Below are 14,597 nucleotides of genomic sequence, written 5' to 3' on the forward strand. Positions count from 1 at the left end.
ATAAGAATGTTTTCTGCCTTGTGGTTGATGGTAAAACAGGTATCTTGGATTCAAACATTCTTTTATTTAGTTGTGATTTTTCAATGCTCCAATTTATTTTATGGTTTATAAGGTGACGATTATTGGGTCATAGCACCAACAATCAACGATGCATTGAAGAGAATCTTGTAAATGAGCAGTTGATTATCTGATGTAATCATAGGTGGTTCTGGTAAATAATTAGGTTCCGTTTCTGTGCAACTGCCTAAAATCTCTCCCGATTCACTTGTAGCACCCACGTTCCAAGCAAGTGCGACACTGGTTCAGAGTAAGCATGGAATTGCGGCTGGTCTTTAAAGCCCTTGGATTCTTTCTGCTGGTGGGGATTGGAATTCCAGGGAATATTATCATTCTGTTAAAGTTCACTCACCTCAAAATTACAGAGAAGAAACTCCTTCCAGCCAACCTCATCCTTACCATGCTGGCTCTGGTCAACATTCTTGTGGTCCTCTCACGGGGCATCCCACAGTCTCTCACTGCCATAGGCATCACTGATATATTCCACGATTATGAGTGCAAATGTTTCATCTATGTTTATCGAGTCTGTAGAGCTATGTCCATCTGTGTCACTAGTCTATTGAGCTGCTACCAGTGCATCGTGATAGCGCCTGCCACTAGTGTGTGGCTCTTTCTGAAACGCAAAGTGACTCCTAATGTCACAGTTGTCATATTTTTTCTTTGGGGTATAAACCTTTCAATCTATCCTTCCTGCATCCTGTATTCCTATGCTATGAATAATTCCTCCATGTCTGAATACACTTTGAATTTAGAGTTTTGTTATGTTGCTTTTTCAACGTATACCATCTTTGTAGCCAATGGCTCAGTCTTTGCCTGCCGGGACTTCCTGTTTGTGGGACTGATGATGCTTGCAAGCTGTTACATCGTTGTCATTTTGCACCGGCACAGGAAGCAGGTGCAGGGCATTAGGAGCTCAGACAGGAATCCAGGCAGGACAGCGGAGTACCAGGCAGCTAGATCAGTCGTCCTGCTGGTCACGTTCTACGTTCTGCTGTTCGGGCTGGACAGTGCAATATGGCTTTACACCCTTTTGTTGTCAAGAGTAGGGCCCATGGTTACAGATGCTCGCGTCTTCTTTGGCTCCTTATACACTGCAGTAAGCCCCATCATCATCATACTGACCAACAAATCACTTCAGGCACCAAGGCAATATACTCGTAAGAAGATTCTGTTACATTCTCCAGAAACAACGTGCTCACAAGTACAATGATATTGTGCTCTCAGTGCTTTAGTTATTAAAAAGGGTTTCCAGGTCTTCAGGGATAGTGAGCAAGTCCTGATTTCCCTCCAATCTCATTAGGAAAAACAATGGGATAAATCTAGGACTGGCTCAGCTTGACCCCGATGACCATCCTGTATCAGTTATGTTAAGGCTGTTGAAGCATATGAGGGTGGGGGCTGGAGATCTCTGATTGTTTCTTTTTGGAAAAGAAAGGGTTAAAAGACCTTTGGGTCTCATGTAGAAACTGGTTATACAGTGCTAGATAAATAATAAAGATAAAAGTGGTGATGTTAAAAGTACACATTGTGTCTGCTGTTCTCTTGCCCACATCCCAGTACTTTAATCCCTGGACAACTTGCAACACGTAATCTTGTAGAGCAGCATTTCCCAACCCTCTCCTGGAGGCACACCTAGCCAGTCAGGTTTTCAGCATTGCCACAATGAATATGCATGAGATACATTTGCATACAAATCATCTCATACCTATTTATTATGGATCTCCTGAAAACTCGACTGGTTAGGGGTACCTCCAGGAGAGGGTTGGGAAACACTATTGTGGCTAACGATGGCTCTCAGTAAATAACACACTGCTGGACAAGAGGAAGACTACAAGGGATGGGCGTTCAAAAACCCGGACACTACCTCATGATAGTGGTTGGGCTGTAACATTAATACTAACAACTGTTGGTTTTACTATTACGCAGTAACTGCCACAGCTGTGAAATCTGAAGTCCTAATCTCCAAACCTATGTCTACCATTAACTGACTAACCTTCAGTAGTTTGCCTGGCCTCCCCTCTGCTCAAAATGTAGGCTGTAAGCTCTTTGTGGCAGGAACGTATAATCACCCGATTATATGGAGTGAAACACACAGACAGCTCTCTCTGTATATTCAACCTTGCTGCTGCAGACCTGGGCCTGGCAGGTTCTCAAACATGATTTATAGGAAGGAAAAAGTATTGCACACAGTCCTAGAATGTCATAGAATGAATGAAGGTAGTCAAATGGACCAAATCACACTGACATTGATGGTTTTTCCATTGGCTGCCAGCATTCTGCAGAATAAAATATAAAATGATAATTATGGTATTCAAAGTACTACAGGATGATGGTCCTATATACTGAAAGAAGTATTGCTTTCTTATATGCTGATGCAGGCCTTAAGAGCATCTGACCAAGAAGCAGCTGGCTGAATTACTGCTAAATGAATATAATATGCAAATAGTGTTCCAGAGCATTTTCAGTCATTGGGCCCAGGTTATGGAATGTCCTCCCTTTGTCTCTCAGATTAGAATCTGACAAAATACAGTAATTTTTGGAAAGAGCTGAACATACTATTATTTTTGGAGGCCTAGTTAGATATGGTAAACTCAACTGAAGAAGTAGAGGAGATAACATAATATAGGGGGAAGGGGATTGAAGGGATTACTGTATATTTTAGCTGTGTTTTACTATGTATTAGCATGACATTTTATTGAAAGTAGTCCATAAGTCTTATCTGTTTAAATGTTTAAGAATATAATTCTCCTTCTATAATTTTATTGAGAAAGGCAGAATGCAAATAAAGTGCTATGAAATGCCCACACCTTCAGGCTTGGCCATAAGAACATAAGAAAATGCCATACTGGGTCAGACCAAGGGTCCATCAAGCCCAGCATCCTGTTTCAAACAGTGGCCAATCCAGGCCATAAGAACCTGGCAAGTACCCAAAAACTAAGTCTATTCCATGTTACTGTTTGCTAATGGCAGTGGCTATTCTCTAAGTGAACTTAATAGCAGGTAATGGACTTCTCCTCCAAGAACTTATCCAATCCTTTTTTAAACTCAGCTACACTAACTGCTCTAACCACATCCTCTGGCAACAAATTCCAGAGTTTAATTGTGCGTTGAGTAAAAAAGAACTTTCTCCGATTAGTTTTAAATGTGCCCCATGCTAACTTCATGGAGTGCCTTCATCTTCCAGATCCCTTCCGCTAGTCTCCTGGCTCTATCCTTCGGCACTGACAGATGGGGAAGTGAGGAACTAAAATCCCTCCTAAACAAATCACATAGGAAGGAAAACAGATCATAGAGTCTCACCACGTATTATTCATCAGGAGAGAGAGTATCAAAATCATGCCCGTTTTCATACAAACGAACGCAAAGGGTTGCTGCGGGCAATATGCCGGCACACTTCCATCTTAATTTGCTCGAACCAGATGATGCGGCGAGCAAAGGTGGGTCTCGCATCCGAGTGCTGGACAGCAGCCACAGACCGCAGGTGGGCTCCTGCCATTGGATTTCCCAGTTTTGCTTTCATTAAGCCCAGACTCAAACAAAATGGCACAAGACAAAATATATGACTCACTGAAAAAAATTACAATTGCTAAAATAAATCCTTCCTCCATGGAAACCAAAATGAAATGTATTGAAATTTATGTCTGAAACCATAACTAGCTCAACTCTGTCATCAGGAACAAATTATCCATAATATGTGAAATTATGTTCCTCCTAATATAAACTGCACACTCTCTGTAAGGCAGATATAAAGCTCTCTCTACAGATCTTGACTGAGGGGGAACAAGGTGTATGTGTGTGTGTGGGGGGGGGGGGGGAGGGAACTGAGACAACTCAAAGCATCCACCAGATCCTTCATAGCTTGCTGACTATAAAATATTTTACCTGGCAACTGAATTATCTTAACAAACAGCCCCCAAAAATAAAAAAGTCTTCCGTGCTTCATATTTAAAGTATTTAATTACCAGCATTTGCAGTACATACCGCATATCCAAGCTAAATGTCTAAACAGATTACAAGAGCTTAAGCTTAAAGAGAGTAATTTTATAACACTGCGCTTAGGGATACAGTCTGTGTGTAAAAAGCAGAGGTCTTACATGCATAAATCTACCTTCACAGTTAGAGAGTTGTGCAGAACCCAGTGTGACATATACGCACACATTTACACCTGCTGGGAAGAAATACTGTTGCGTCCGGTCTCAGACAGCTTCGACCTCTGTGCCTCATCTTTCTTCCTGCTCTCTTCACTAGCCTTGGGAAGATGGCTACCGCCACATCTTCATGCCGCTCTCTCCGGCGTCCCCGGAATGGCAATGGCAAGGCTATCCGCCATGTTTCTCCTAAGGACCTCCTAGGGTGCACGCGCACACGCCACCCACATCTTTATCCATGTCATGGCGGGAACCTCGGGGGCGTCCCCCTCAAGTGACGTCACGCCATCCGGGTGTTTAGCCTGCCCTTTGTTTGCTAACAGATCGAGTTAGCAAAGATTGGATTCGCCTCCGGTCTAAGCTACTCTGCCGCTTCCTTGCTGCCGCTGGAAGCTCTCTCTGCCCTTCAGGGTATTTCATCCAACCTGGGTACCCGCTCCTCGGGGGCCCTATGCTTTCTTTCAGGTGCCTATCTGGGATACCAGGTACTCGCTCCTCAAGGGCCTGCTCTCCCTGCCTTGGTGCCTGCAATCCAACTACTTCTGCCTGCTGGGACCTTCATCAATACAGCTACCAACTTAGTGAGTAATCTAACCTTTGTCAGTCTATCTCACCTACAGCTCAGCACTGGGAATCTACATCCGGGACTCCCTATACTACCGAGAGCTGCAACATCTATCATTGTGGGACGGGTCTCCTCTGCCGAGGGTCCCCTGGACTGCCTCTTACTGGATCACCTCACTACTGCCACATCTGGTGGTATCATCCTGCTGTATAATAAAGACAAATCTGTGTTTGCGTGTCCTGAGTCTAGCCTAGTACTGCGGTTCCTCATGGGGCTCCTCCCCGTGGGAGTGGCCATCACTGCAGTACCCAAGAATCCACTCCAGCACCTCAAAACCATAACAAATACAAAATGCGTGCATGCACATTTACACGCACACACTTTTGAAAAAATTAAAGTCTGCATTAAGTGGTTCCCCCTCCTCCCAGTACGCCACCTTCTAGTGCGTGTAGAAACATGCACAAAATTGTATTTGTGCCTGTGTTTTTGTGTGCATAACCACCACCCCACTCCCCCAGGCAATATTTTACTGCCCATTTAGATGCATTAAAATCTGGCCGTATGCCTGTACTAAAATAGCCTGGAACTTGCTTCATGTACAGTACGTGCGTAACCTGCTCTCATGCATAATTTTATGGAAACTGGCAAGAGGGGACCCAGAGGGGCAGAGTTTAGACTTATGTTCATATTTTTTAAGTTCACCCACACAAGTTACGCCCTCGACAGTGCAGGTATAATTTTGGGCAGATGGATTTGTGTGCGTTCTTGGGTATTAATGAATTTTCAAAGCAAACTTATGCACACAAGTTCACTTAGAATATCAGGGTAAAGTCAGTGGATACAAGATATCCAACCATGCAGTGTTATAAAATCACCCTTAGAATGTACAAGCATTAAAAAGCTGTCAATCAATAAGACAACATATAAACCTGAGCAACAGATGAAAATTAAAAAATAAAAAAAACTTAAGATCTTCTAAATTAATCTTTTAACTCATATTTTAAAAAAAGGAAAATATGTTGAAGGGAACACAATCACATCATACTGTCATACGGCATCAAGTTTACTCTGAAAACAGCTGTTTCTTTACATCAATAAGAGTGAGCAGCACATGTGGCTTTCGACCGATGTTGCTATTTTTACACTCCGCCATCTCCCCACCCAATGATTTGGAAGCTGCTGTGCACTTTGATTAGATGTGAAGTAGGGCCTGTTCTGAGGATCTCGTCCCAGCTGGGGAAATCACTCATCATAAAGTCACGAGGCACGTGTAAAGCAGGCAGAACCTCTCTCAGCCGAACAGAACAGGAATGACACATGAGAGCCGATGTGAGCAGAGAGGATGTGCGGGACGCATGTGCCACCCTGCAAATAGTGCAGCAATCTATGGAGAGGGTGGTTACACTCTGACCACTAACCGTATATCACTGAAGCATCCTTCCCATACTAAAAAGTCATTATTATAAATATTAAGAGCCAGCTCGGGTGGAGGGCATGTGTCAGTGCCTGGAAACGACCAGCTCATTTCTGCTCAGTTTTCTTATTAAGCCCCTAAGAAAGCAGAAAGCAAAGCTCAGAATATTCTTTGCCTCATTAGCTGACATTTTCGTACAATGCTTTCCTCACCTGCTGACACGACTGGTACCCTTTCATAATCCATTTTATTTCACTCAGACAAAAAGCTGATTTGAGCATCCAAGATTCTGACCTCCTCAAGTCTTACAGGGAGACTTCTCAGACAGCCGAGCTAACCTTCAGCTAAAACAAATCAGTGCACACAGTGACACCCTCTTTGGATAACATCCCTGGCTTTAAAAGTATCCTGGATATAAAGGTTTTATATAGAAAGCAAAGTGAAAACTGGATATAATGGTTTACTGATTGTCTCTTGCAGTGGATCACAAAGATAGCCTGAGTGAAAGGCAGGTCTCCCTCACACAGCACAGGTGATTATATCCCCAGTAGAAGGCAGGTCTCCCTTACACAGCACAAGTGGTCAGAGCTCCAGTAGGAAGCAGGTTTCCTTTACACCGAACTAGTGATTACAGAAGTAGAAGGCAGGTCTAGCACAGCACAGGTGATCAGAGTCCCAGTACAAGGCAGGTCTCCTTTACATGGCAGAAGTGATTATAGTGCGAGTAAGGGCCATTTCTCCTTTCCACACTCTCCTCTCTTCAGATGAGCACAGTGTCTACAGGAGTGTTTCTATGTCTCTACAACCTTTTACAGGTGGCTATGACTGCAAAGCAATTAATCTGTTTTACAACGCATGCACTGCACAAGAAGCATGGCCATCGCTACAACAGACCCCGCAGAGAGAGAGGATCACACACAGTCAGGGTGGTCGGTTCAGAGGTAGAGACTTAGGCCCTCCGCCGAGTTTCCTGCAGGGCCATCTCTTCCATTAAGCAGACTCAGACCATTGCCTAGAATACAGCAATTTAGGGGGTGGCACCAGGGGCTTTGTTGTGCATGAATACACAGGGCTCTGCCCCAATGACTCTGCTGACTGGTGCCTGCTCCAAGCAGAGTGCAAGGAACAGGAGAAGGATGAGCCTGGAGCAGATAAGAGCACAGAGCAGAGCAAGGAGGAAACACTTTGCTCCCTAATCCAGCTCTCCCTCACCCCGCCTTGCAAAGAACAGGAGGGGAGAGTTAACATAGAAACGACAGCAGAAAAGGACCACATGATCCATCCAGTCTGCCCAGCAAGCTTTAATAGGTAGTAACTGCCGCTCCGTGCAGTTATCCCCAAGCCATACGATAACCCATAATAACTGCAGCTAGCGACATTTTTTACTGGGTGATGAGACTTCTTGAAAATTCAGACAGCGCTGTTGGAGGTGCTTTGCTTAGGGACTTGGCCCTAGAAGCAGCCCTGTGCTTTTTCCCTTATGTCTGCTTATCAATATCACAGGTCGTAGGAATCAGAGCCCTTGGTTGTTTTCTGAATGCAATTCCTCTTTTCCCTCCTGCTGGTTAAGCAGGGAGCAATTTTGCATTAAAACCATCAATGCTTATTTGTTAAGGGTAATAATCTCCATGCTTTCTGCTAAGGGCAGTAACTGCCGCAGCAGCAAGTTACCCCCCTGCACACTTACCTCACTTCCATCCTCGAGCCTGTAGACATCTGCAGGGTTTATCCCATGCCCCTTTGAATTTTCAGTTTTCTTCTTCACCACCTCTCCAGAAGGGATTCCAGGCCTCCATCAGCCTCTCCGTGAAGAATTATTTGAGACTAGAGTTGGGACTGGACAAGAGTTCGGTTTCTGGTCATAAATTTCTAATTATAATTTGTGGTTTACTTATTCTGCATTTGGTGTAGGAGATTTTCTGTTGTGTGTGTAGCTCAACCTATTCTGTTTTCCTCAAGAGAAGTGTTCTGGATTTTCAGCCTTCCTTTCCAAATAATGCTATAAGCTGCCTTGAGCATTATTAGTAATTCAGGTACACTAAAGTCCCCAGCCCTAACAGTTTACAATCTGTGGGTACCTGAGGCAATGGGAAATTGAGCAACTTGCTAGTCAGGTCAGTCAGTCATCTGAGAGACTACCTTCGGCCAATATGATATATATTTCTTTTAAACTATAAATTGTATATATTTCTTGATTTCTTCTCTGCAGTCTTCACAGATGACAGAATCAGACATTGTCATGTGTTTCTGAATCCTATTCATTATCTCTCTCTCTATATATAAAATTTAAAAGTACAGGGAGAATTTTCAAAACTGTAACTTTTAGTGTGAACACTTCCATGCAAACTTAAGTTCTTTTTCAGGGTTGAATCTGTATTTGCCCATGTAAATGGCTCTTGAAAGTTATCCTCCCTAAATCCAATTATGTCAAAATCTCAGGGTGGGAGACTGGGACAGTGCGACTTATGGGCCTGAAAGTTAATGGTTGGGGGGGGGAGGAAGAGAGAAAGAGGGGATCGCGAAGCTGAAAGTTAACCTACAGCGCCTAATACCCCTTGCAGCAGCCATGATTTCCTATCACAAGATTCAAGAGCAGATGGTGTAAGAATAAAAGTTAAGTTAATGAAATGCTCAGGGAATCCTCCTCTTTTAATGACTGTGCTCCCTACAGCCCATCATGTGGCTGCAGTTGAACATAAAAGAGAGGCCTGTCGGGTGGGTGGGTAAGGAAGGTAGACTGGCACTGCTCTAGGCAGGGGAGGTAAGCACATTCCAACTCCTGTGACTTTTGGAAGGTTCCATGCCTCGGTCCTTCCGCTCTCATCACATCTCATATTCTGAACGGCTCATTCTTGCTTCCATGGCCATCAGACAAGATTCATGAGACAGGACACCATCTTTAAGAATAGAAAAGAAGCACTGCTTTCATGCAAGCTTTTGATTTATTTTGGGAAGCAGGACTATCAGAGGTGCAACTCTCAGGTGTGCCTCCTTGTAGAGCAGCACAAAGGGGCTAGAAATATTTGTCTGGGTTCCCGAGATCAGTATTTTCCAACCTTTTCAAGCCCAAGGCACATCTAGATTTAACAAAAATGTGTGGCACACCAGCCTCTATGGGGCAGGCAATGCAAACACGAAAAGGACCCACAGAGCCATAAGAAGAGCTAGGGAAGCACTGAAAGCCCCACCGGTCTCTCTTCCTAATTTTTAAACAAAGGGAGGGGGTGATTGAGACCCACAAAAGGAATTTTATTACAATGGGCCAGACTCCTGTACATACAGATACAGGAGAAGTCAGTGTGATGTGGGCAGATGGCTCGGTTAGTGCACTTGCCTGCCACATATGGCTGCCAGAACGCCTCCATTGCTGCAGCTCACAACACTCAGAATGAGTCACATCCAGTGTTCAGTTTATGCTCTTCCAGTCTCACTCACTCTGGAGCAGCTCAGGAAGGGGGAAGATGAGGTGGAGTTGTGTGCCACACAAAGCAGGGCCTAGCTATTCATACCCTGCCCATTGATTATCGCACTTCAAGGCTCGTGCTGTGGTTAGGAAGGAGGCATGCATGATTACACGTGTTCTCAGAAAGGAGCTCCTGCACAGGTGAGTGCCCCCGCTAGTGTCTCATGGCGTTGGAAGTGCTGAGAGCAGAGCTCAGGAGCTGGTCTGGATCTGAGCATCAAGCAATGGTGACTTTTCTGTGGCACATCTATTCAGGTCTCAAGGCACCCTGCTTGGGAAACCCTGCTCTAGATCTTTGTGGCATGGTATCTGAATACTGTACATTTGGTATCTTTTGCAATATTCAATTTCAGTCTCAGTATTTGAGTGTTCACAAGGAGTACAAATTCTTAAAAATGGTAGCATATTTTAAAACAAGAACCTGTATCTAAGTACTCCCCAGTGTTTGCATAACCCTGTAGAAAGATGGGTTTCCTTCTGAAAAGGGATAGCTCAAGCTATTTTTTCTGTAGAGCGAGCCAGGGTGATGTGCTATGATCAGCTGCTATCACAAGAGGGTTATAAAAAAAAACCCTTAAACACTGGACTTAAATTATTTCCTATGAACTACTAACTTTGCCAGTCCCTTATGATGTGTTTGAAGTTTTTGGTTGGTACAGCTGCAGTATTTGGCTTATTTTATTCAACAGAATTGATTTTGCCTCTGATGAAATGGCTTTTGGCCTGCATAATGTTTTTAAATGCTGTAATCCACCTTGTTTAACCCTGGTGTTATAAAAGCGGAATATGAATACATGAAAGTAAATTAAAGAAGTTGTTTCATGAAACCTTACAAAAAAAATATATTAGGCCTACCAAAAATTGCTGTAAAAAGTTAAAAGTCTTAGAGAAAAGGGATTGTCTACCACTTAAAAGTGGATTCTCTGTAGACTGCAATAAAGTTTACTGAACCAACATAAAAATTGTTCATAAACGCTGGAATATGTCAACATTCATGACCACACAGATGGTCACAAAAGCTCAGTTACACCTCCTCTGGATAATTTTTGTTCTGGTCCGATAAAATGAATCATGACCTGCAAAGTGTCCAATTCTCTCTAGCACTGATGCAATCACAATAACTCTACCCTCTTTGTGCTCAACCAAATAACTGATTTTTCCCTTTCAGCCCATTTTACCAAGTGAATGAGCTATTAGCAAATATTATAATGATTGATCTGGAATGCCTCGCAATGAAGGCACACCTGAAATCCCTGTCTGAAAATGTTGCTTGTGTCTTTCTGCAGCCAGCATGCAAATGGAAAGACGCCACATGGGCCTGCGTTCTACCCTCAAAGCCCTCGGATTTGCCTTGCTGGTGGCGATTGGAATTCCAGGCAATGCTACTATCCTGACATTCTTTCTCCACACCCAGCTAGCGAAGAGGAAGCTCTCTCCAACTGACTTCATCCTCTCCACCCTGGCATTTGTGAATCTCCTTGTCATAGTCTCCCGAGGCATCCCACAAACTCTGTCAGCAGTGGGGATCCCGCAGCTCTTCGACAATTATGCCTGCAAGGTCGTTATATACATATATCGTGTGGGCAGAGCCATGGTTATCTGTGTTACCTGCTTATTGAGCACTTACCAATGCATTGCAGTTCTGCCAGCCTCAGAGAGGGGGCTGATCCTAAAACACAGAGTGTCCCAGAACATTTGGGTTATCCTTCTCACTCTCTGGGGTCTGAACTGCTTGCTCTCTCAATCAACCCTCTTGTATTCCCACGCTATATCCAATTATACTATCCCACCATACACTGTAAACCTAGAATTTTGCCAGGTTGTTTTTCCTGACTACATATCCTACACATCAGCTGGAGTAGTCTTTGTTGTCCGTGACTTTCTCTTTGTGGGGCTGATGACTCTTTCCAGCTGTTGTCTCGTTTGCATCTTGTACCGACACAGGAAGCAGGTGACTGGGATCAGGAGCTCCGATAGGACCTCCAGAGCAATGGCTGAGGACAAAGCTTCCCGCTCTGTTGTTCTTCTGGTCACTCTCTATATCCTACTGTTTGGGCTGGACAATGAGATATGGATCTACTCCCTTAGTGCACTGCAGGAGGCCTCCACAATTTCAGATGCCCGTGTTTTCTTTACCTCCATGTACTCTGCTCTCAGTCCTATCGTGATCCTTATTACCAACCAGAAACTTCGCATGAAGAAACTCTGCCTTTAGATGTTCTTAGCCAAACTCTTTAGCTACTGTCTCTGTGGGAAACTTATAAAGTGTATTCTTATCACACTAAAACAAACAGTATTATATTTAGTATTTATTGTGATTATGATGTGGTTTTATTATTTTCTGATTCTGTTGAGCAGAGTTATTTATCAGATGGAGTGGAACTTGATTGTGTGTAAGTTACTGTATTATCTGCTAATAATGGTTTGTAATTTGATGAAATACTGAATTAGTGTACTATGCTTTCAGTTCCCTGCTTGTGAGGTGTATACAAATGTCTTTGTAGACATGTACCAGGTTGTAGGCTATTCTATTTTATTTAAACGCTCGGGTATTCTCTCTCGATACCTGATTTCTGACAAGCAGGTCAGTTTAATTTTGCAGGTTGTCATTATGGAAGATTTATATTGTGTATGTACCCTCTGTAAACTGCTTCAAATTTAGCATGTATTAGTGCAGAAGAGAAGACGTAAAATAAATAAAAAGCTTGTAAACATGAAAACTGGAGCTTTCAATTTGTGCAAACTGCTCAGAAAAATCACCCCTTTCATCTTACCTTTTCATTCTAACTGTTAGAAACTTACTGTAAAGAACCTACTTTCATGAGAATTCAGCATAATTCTCAGTTTCCTCCTTGTCCTACAGGTTTTCAACTTTCTGTGCATACATTCATTTGATGAGTGTTGCAAAAGTTTACTGTGAATTCCTGCAAACATATTCTTAAAAATCAATTGGTTATTTGCTTCTAAGAGAGTTTGGAGTTAAATAGGGTGAAAGTGAGTTTTTTGGGGGAGGAGGAGAGGGTTTGTACATAGCACACCAGTTTTTGTCTTTTTCTAATGTGGACAGATGTTTCAGATTTTCTATGCACTCACCAGTAAAGCACAGTTATCTGGCTACTATATGGGCCAGTGACTTTCTGACAGTTTAGGAGACCTCGAGGACATACAAGTCTATTAAAAAGCGTCTCAGAGGCCCTTCTGCATGATTACGCTGCATGGCAAGATCAATTTCCAAAGTCGTTTGTTAGGGTGAATCAGCCGACTGAATAAAAAAGACCTTCTCTCAGTCGCGGTGCCCCACTACATGTGAGCGTTTAGTCACACGCAGGGAGGCGTTCCTGCGTGCGGGCTTTGGGTGGCATCGGAAAATATGGACATGTCAATTGCATTTTCAAGCACATGAACGCTGTTTTCCATAGAAATCTATCCACCCCATAAGCGGCTGCAGAAGCCCACGAGTTCCGACCCCGCAGCCCATGAATTACATGTATGCTGTCTCTTCAGACTCAGGACAAAGCACACGAGTAAAAAAAAAAAAAAAAGTACCAGCAGACTCCAGCCCAAAGCGGACAGGTTGAGAATCACCCCAAATAACTTTCATTCAACTGACAGCGTCCTTTCTATAACCTTGAGGTCATGAAACAATTTACCTCCAGATGCTTAATTTTTACTAAAGGATTATCAGATCATTTAGAGAGCTATTTTTTTTTTGTTATTAAAATGTTATTAGGAAAATGACAAGAAATCATCCACTCCAGTCCACAGCACGGAAAAGCGTTTCTCTTATCTCCCACCCACTCACCCCATAATACAAAACACAAGCAAGGTAAAATAAGATCACTCCTGATCAAAGAATACATGGTGCTATGATTTGTTGGTGAACCACATTTGAAAGGATTTCCATATCCCATCAAATATAACAATAGAGTCGTTCCTAATAACAAACAATGGGGGGGGGGGGGGGGCATTTCTAAACTAAATCCAGGGCTTGCAGCCTCACGGGTTATGTTCACCCACACAACTTGATGCATTTTGTTTCACAGGGAAAGCCCGTACAGGATTTCCTTTTGAAAGCTGGGCCAGCAATGCACACAGCAGGGACTTACTACCTATCAACACATGGAAAGTAAGCACAGGGCTTTCTCAAAAGGCCCTCTAAATGTCTAATCCTTCACTCTGCACCCCACTTACAGGTGGGTCAGAGGCTGGGCTGCTCTTCAGCCTGTCCTGGTATGCAATTCTGCAACAGATTATTGCAGTAAACCCAGGGAGGATGATGGAGCAGGTTTGCTGGGGGCAGTCATTCTCCCCTGCATCATTTACAGCTCTGATAGAGCAAAAGTGCTCAGGGTCTGGGCAGAGGCAGCAGGTGAGATGTTAAACTAGCCAAGCAAGTGCAGGTATTATTTATTTTACAAAGACTTATATTCTGTGACTTCCAGTACATGTCCAGCACAGATTAAAACATATAACAATAAAATGCAAACAAGCATATAATAAACAAGCACAACTTTATTGACTGGCCCCATATACATCCAAGTAAAATAATGCCTTCACCTGCTTTCTAGAAGCTGAAATGTCCCTCTCATTACACAAAACTAATGGCAAGAAGTTCAAAAGAACAGGTGCACCATATATGTGCCACCAACATATTTGTTCCTGAAGAGTGGAACATATGCTCTGGATTATACCTCTAATTTCCCAGCACCAGAACTTTAAACTTTATCCACTTTTGAATCAACAACCGGTGAAGAGCCCTCATTACTGGCATAATATGTTCTCCATGAGCAGTACTCATCAGCAAACGAACAGCTGAGTGTTGGATCATTTGCAATAACGCATTTCACGGGAAGGTCCATGTATAAATTGTTGCAGTAATCCAAATGTCCATTGAGGCTTGGAGCACTGTTCCAAACAGGTCCGCTGAAAGAATCTGCTTACAAGACTGAT

The 14,597-nt window shown here is 43.3% G+C and overlaps 2 protein-coding genes across 2 annotated transcripts; both read left to right on the top strand.

Moving 5' to 3' along the window:
* Positions 1 to 313: 313 nt before the first annotated feature.
* Positions 314 to 1,267, top strand: LOC115074246 (olfactory receptor class A-like protein 1). Its single transcript, XM_029573545.1, has one exon. It carries the CDS (start codon positions 314 to 316, stop codon positions 1,265 to 1,267), a length of 954 nt encoding a protein of 317 aa, XP_029429405.1.
* A 9,692-nt stretch (positions 1,268 to 10,959) lies between these two features.
* Positions 10,960 to 11,862, top strand: LOC115074247 (olfactory receptor class A-like protein 1). The gene has a single exon (XM_029573546.1). It carries the CDS (start codon positions 10,960 to 10,962, stop codon positions 11,860 to 11,862), a length of 903 nt encoding a protein of 300 aa, XP_029429406.1.
* The last annotated feature ends 2,735 nt before the right edge of the window (positions 11,863 to 14,597 follow it).

The sequence above is a fragment of the Rhinatrema bivittatum genome, chromosome 12 (genome assembly GCF_901001135.1).
Source record: "Rhinatrema bivittatum chromosome 12, aRhiBiv1.1, whole genome shotgun sequence".
NCBI classification, from domain to species: domain Eukaryota; kingdom Metazoa; phylum Chordata; class Amphibia; order Gymnophiona; family Rhinatrematidae; genus Rhinatrema; species Rhinatrema bivittatum.

What these genes read in the sequence shown, in the direction of transcription:
- LOC115074247 (XM_029573546.1), top strand. Translation starts at nt 10,960, where the DNA reads ATGGGCCTGCGTTCTACCCTCAAAGCCCTCGGATTTGCCTTGCTGGTG.
- LOC115074246 (XM_029573545.1), top strand. Translation starts at nt 314, where the DNA reads ATGGAATTGCGGCTGGTCTTTAAAGCCCTTGGATTCTTTCTGCTGGTG.